The sequence below is a fragment of the Diplotaxodon limnothrissa genome, linkage group LG22 (genome assembly GCF_057381915.1).
Source record: "Diplotaxodon limnothrissa isolate DT_005_m linkage group LG22, D_limnothrissa_male_GT1.1, whole genome shotgun sequence".
NCBI lineage: Eukaryota > Metazoa > Chordata > Actinopteri > Cichliformes > Cichlidae > Diplotaxodon > Diplotaxodon limnothrissa.
The window spans coordinates 16674646-16680655 of record NC_140616.1 but is presented as its reverse complement, the minus strand read 5'-3'; the positions used below and the strand labels follow the sequence as shown (position 1 = coordinate 16680655).

Genomic DNA, 6010 nt, shown 5'->3' with positions numbered 1-6010 from the left:
ATCAAGTCAGCTATGTTTACAAGAGACCTGCACCACTTTGTTTTTGGTTCTAGCATTGAAGATCCAGAGGACATCAACTTTATGTGTAACAAATGTAGCCAACACCTTTTAAAGCTTTTAATGCCTGTGACTGAAGTGTCCTTACTCAAATACAGTCACAGTGCAGCACACAGTCATCCCGAAGCTTTATGTAAGTGACGGGGAAACAAAATAAAATGGCATAATTTTGACTGTGTGATAAATGGTCAGATCCTGGTGGTTTATGAGGTGACAATCCTATGAAGAAAGACCTCTTTAAACAGCTTCCTGTAACTGTCTACACAGGAGAGAAAAGGCTACAGCAATCAGAAATGAAAAGACAGCAGCTTCTTTCTGTTAACACCAACTTTATTTATAACAACAAATCTACTGAGCAGGCTGCTGCTGTTCCGGCATGCTCCTGATGATGTCAGAATCGCCTGAAGAGGAAAAGAGGAGCAGAGTCAGAGTCACTGCCACATATACAAAGACGCACACTTATACCGCCTGAAGAAATGCTGCATGTCTTTAAATGCCCCACACAAATAAAACAATAATGACACTGTGAGGATAAATGTTGCCACTGGAAGATCTCTATATAAACTGACTGTAAAGTGCTGGCAGTTCAACTAAAAGCTCTGACTAGCATTCATCTAGCAAACCACTAGTCCTGAGTGGGACTAGTGACAGCATCTGCCTCTAACAGGCTCAAGAGAGGAGGGGGGGGTGTCAATCTACTCCCCAGGGAAGTCCACCATATCAGTGTCAGATCTGTCACTTTTGAGATATTTACTGTCATTTTAAAGCTTGTTTTGAATGTTATGTTGATTCATGGATTATGGTCATTTGTCCCAGTGGCTTTTCAAACTAAGAACAGGGTGCTAAAACAAAGACCTAAAAACAATCATTCCCTCCTGGCTACTCTCCATATTATGTGTTAAATGCTGTCCCTCTAGTACTTGTTAACTAAGATAGTTACATCTGGAACGTTTAATATCTCCTAGGGAACTAAAATATTGTTTTGGCTGAAATTCTTTTAGATTTATGTTTGTGAACTCGCCGCCCACAAATCAATTTAACTTGCAGGCAGTGATGCACACCAGCTGGTGCCTCAAACATCCCACTGGGCTTTTTTAACACTTTCTCCCACAGCGTATATAACATCTAATTCCTGTGGAGGTTAAGAAGTGGTTCAGTGAAGATAGGTTTCACAACAAAAATGAGTACTCACCAGGGTCGATGATAGCCAGTGTGCACACCCTGTAGTATTTGCCGCAGGCTGTGCCCAACTCGATGTTGTTTCCACTGTAGTGGTGGACACCAGTCTTGGCCAGCATAGCATAGTATTCAATCTCAGATTTCCTGGACAGGTAATAAAGGTAAATGTGAGCCAAACGCACATGTGGTCAAATACTGCAACAAAGGGTAAAGCTGACACAAGACAATTTAAAATATAAAGAAACAAGTGCAGATAAGTACAGCCATAGATCCTTCTAACACTTGATTATACTGACTGTAGAGAAGTTTCTGCACATTGTTTTTTTGAGTTAACCACTTTATAATCAACATTTAGATGAAATTTGTTAAAATTGTAATGAATATCTCAGCATCTTCTACAAATCAATATTGGAGACAATTAGTGTACAATAAATAGCAGAGATCCCAAACTTTTCTGAATTATGACTGGCATCTGCTAGCTGTATCACATGAGTATGATTACATCAAACATGTAGCTGTCCTTACCTACTGAAAATTAAGTTTACACATGTATACTTTTGTGCCTCTGCACTAAAAGACAGCGCAACAAGTACAACCTTCCAACCTGCACAGAAATTACAAGGATGGGACCAACTATCTGATAGACCACCTGCCTCACGCCTGCATCCAAGCAACGTACGTTAAACCAAACACACACAAACGGAAAACGTATCACCACCTTCACAGGAAGATAATAGATATGAAAATCCAAACAACTGGGGTGTATAATTTCTAAATAACCTCTCCATGTGTGACGATGTTTGTGTAAAATTTTGTTCAGAGTGGCAATGGAGGCAGGGTACATACAGACATATATACATACACTATGATCAATGCAGTAAGATTTAGAGAAAGTGTTGATAATTGGTCATTTACTTTGCAGGTACACAGATTCTTACTATTGAAAATTAGTTGAACTATTTATGTTTTTGCTCATTATTACGCCATCTTTGAACATTTAGCCTGAATAATACTGATGTGAAACAACAAACAATAGAAACATTCACTGGTGAATGTCGTCTTATTCACTAGCACATATGTAGCAGCTCAATAAGGTAATACCAATTTATGTTTGCATCAGTGCCCTCCCATTAATTAACCTCACTTCACTTAAATTTTTTTTTTAAATAATAAAGAAATAAAGAATTCCTTTTATTGTTAAACTTGTCATAGTTCTTTGTAGCACACTGAATCCCTTTCAATTCCTTAGCTAAAATAGTGTATAGAAAAATATATTTAGGAAAGTCTTAATATACCTGAGAGCTGGGCAGTTGTTGGCCAGGATAACCAACTTGGCTTTTCCCTGACGGATCATCTTCTGGGACTGTTTGTAGCCCAGGACGTATTTTCCGCTTTTCATCACCAGCTGGAGACGGGAGTTGATGGACTCCATAGACTTTTTCTGAACACAGACACACACATATATCAAAATCTGAAGTCGGTGACAGTACAGGAGCTACACACCTCTCACACTCCACTACATATCGAATATAATAAATATGATAACTATAATAGGACACATAAAAAGCGCACACATTTAAACATGTTTTAACTTTATATTAAAGGGGGAAGGGTCCACGTTGCTGTCGTCATTTTCTATTAGATTTTATGAATTAGCATTAGCTCTACTGCCGGTACAGTTAAACATGAACTAAACGGGCGGCCACTAATAAACACTGTCATAACAATCAAGTATTTCATAAGATTTAAAGCAGCAAAAAATCAACACTAAGTGACACTGAGTAGAAATATCAAGTTTTAAGCGGAGTACTACAGCGCTAGCTAGCAGGCCCCGGCAGTTACACGTCTCCACGTGAAGCCTGGCCGTGCAGTAGCGCGTGCACTCCGGCCTCGCTCACCGTCTTCTTTGCGGCCACCATGTTTGCGGTTTAGTCCGGACCGGCCAACCTGCGGGCAGAAGGAGGATAGCAGAGGACTGTCGTTAAAGAGTGGGTCACAGCAAAATGTGAAAATGTGGCGAAAATCATATTTATTTTATAAATAAAACTCGGAGCTCGTCTTACTGTGAGTTAACTCCAATATGGCCTCAGAGAGAAAGGAAGTCCCATGGTGCACTGCGCTCGTATCACTTCGGCGAGCATGCGCAGAACAGGACTGGGCAGGCGGCTAAGGGTCGTTTTCAGATACTTCTGCAGTGAGATATATAGTGGACAAACGCGTCTATTTGAAACATTTTACTTAGCCTTTTACTAAAAAATTAATTAATTAAACAATATGTTATAGCTAAACTTAAGCAAATCTGTGGTGTTTTACATTAAAAAAATGTGTATTATGGTAGTCTTTAGTATGCCTAAATATTAAAAGCAATACATAAATGGATTCATGCAACTAAATGTCATTTGCATAATATAATAAATAATAACTCAGAAGATTAACTATTTTTAATCAGTGTTAAAAAGCGATGTGTTGTTTAAAGATTGTACTTTACCACTTCCGAACGGTTGTGCTTTTATTTTGAAATTCGCTGCAGCGATCTAACTGAGTCCTCTTCACCCAGTGTCCTACTTTTAATGTAATTAGGCTGCTTTAAGTCGATTTTTAGTATCAAATCAATCATCGATTATTAGTTTGGTTTGTTATGAATATTTTCTATACTTCTGACAATCAAATGGTGAATGGAATCTTTTTAACTCCGTAATTTGCCTCGAGTTCATTGAGTTCAGTGCCATCTTCATGTTTAAAAACTAAATGCTGACATTGCTCCCCCAACTCTGGAATAGCTTGCCACACCTCATAAGAACTTCAACAATTTAAAAAATTAAATCGGCTCTTAAGACCAACATATCTGATCCCATCTGCCGGTGGATCACTGACTTCCTGACGGACAGGAAGCAGCACGTGAGGCTGGGGAAGAATGTCTCGGACTCCCGGACCATCAGCACCGGCTCCCCTCAGGGCTGTGTTCTTTCTCCTCTGCTCTTCTCCCTGTACACCAACTGCTGCACCTCCACCCACCAGTCTGTCAAGCTAATCAAGTTCGCAGATGACACCACCGTCATTGGGCTCATCTCTGACGGGGATGAGTCTGCCTACAGGAGGGAGGTTGAACGTCTGGTGTCCTGGTGCAGCCACAACAACCTGGTGCTGAATGCCCAGAAGACAGTGGAGATTATTGTGGACTTCAGGAAGCACACAGCCCCACTCCCCCCCATCATCCTGACTGACACCCCCATCACCTCTGTGGACTCATTCCGCTTCCTGGGTACCACCATCACCCAGGACCTGAAGTGGGAGCCCACCATCACCTCCGTCATCAAGAAAGCCCAGCAGAGGATGTACTTCCTGAGGCAGCTGAAGAAATTCAACCTGCCAACACGGACGATGATGCAATTCTACACTGCAATCATCGAGTCCATCCTCACCTCCTCCATCACCGTGTGGTACGCTGGAGCCACTATCAGGGACAAACAGAGACTGCAGCGTGTTGTGCGCTCTGCTGAGAAGGTGATTGGCTGCAGACTCCCATCTCTGCAGGACCTGTACACCTCCAGGACACTGCGGCGTGCAGCCCGGATCTCAGCTGACCCTTCTCACCCTGGACACAGTCTGTTTGACCTGCTCCCCTCAGGCAGGAGGCTCCGGTCCATTCGCACCAGAACCTCTCGCCACAAGAACAGTTTCTTCCCCTCTGCTGTTGGACACATGAACAATAACCACATGACTGTCCCCGCCACTCACACATGACCCTACGCTGTGTCACTGCATCATCTCATGTCTGGCACTGATCACCACCTGCACTCATGTATATATCCTTCTACGTAGCACTCTTAATCCTTATTCTCATGTATATATCTCATGTATATCTCATGCACATATCTCTTTCTACATAGCACTTTAATTCTTATTGTTTGCACTGAAGCACCGCAGCAAATTCCTAATGTTGTAAACCTCAACATCTGGCAATAAACCCATTCTGATTCTGATTCTGATTCTGATTCTGATATTTTCAGTTGCTTTTGGTCAAGTCTGAGGTCCCGCGTGGATTGGTCACACAAATGTTTTCTATTATTTTGACTGTTTTTATATATATATGTTTTTTGTTATTATTTTTTAATTATCCATTTTATTATGTTGTCTGTTTATGCAAATGTAATTATACAATTAGGCTCTTGAGACCTGAATTACAGATGTGTGCGCCTGTTAAGCATTTTGGGTCAAAGACCGTCTGCTATATAATTAAAATGATCATGACTTAAATTCTAATATTACAGTTAAGCAAGCTAATTAATATAAAAAATGACAAACTCAAGGCTAAATTAAATATTTTGTAAGCTATACCAGCATTAGGGCTATTTACTATTGATGTTTGCTCAGTGGCACGTCGGCAGTAGAGCTATTTGTTGGTGTGGCGAGAGCGTCGCGCTTCACTTTCCCCGCCCCAAGAGGTGGCCTTTGCGCTCTGACTGAATAATGTATTTTCGTCCCTGAGCCAGCCTCAGGGAAACAGCCTAAGTTACAGTACACAACAAAAGCCAACATTTCACCTGCGTGCCCAACTGGAGACCTGCAACCACAACACAACAACCTGAAGTCGTTTACTGCAGGAAATGTGCGTAATTACGCACGGAACTGAAGGAATTTAGCGACCAGACGGTGCGTTTAGGCTGTCCTCCGAGGGTTTCTCATTTTACAGAAGCGATATATATGCACGACGTCATCAGTGCAGGCACAGTCAGTCCTCACCTCTTAACTTTGAGCTCACAGTCCTCTGTGT

General features: G+C 41.5%; 1 protein-coding gene across 1 annotated transcript; it reads right to left on the bottom strand.

Moving 5' to 3' along the window:
- Positions 1 to 372: 372 nt before the first annotated feature.
- rpl30 (ribosomal protein L30) lies at positions 373 to 3358 on the bottom strand. The gene is made up of 5 exons (XM_085346216.1): positions 3300 to 3358; positions 3135 to 3183; positions 2532 to 2677; positions 1250 to 1380; positions 373 to 458 (listed from the first exon to the last, which is right to left on the bottom strand). The coding sequence occupies exons 2-5, from the start codon at positions 3153 to 3155 to the stop codon at positions 406 to 408; spliced, it is 351 nt and encodes a 116-aa protein (XP_085202342.1). The 5' UTR covers positions 3156 to 3183; positions 3300 to 3358; the 3' UTR covers positions 373 to 405.
- Between the last annotated feature and the right edge of the window lie 2652 nt (positions 3359 to 6010).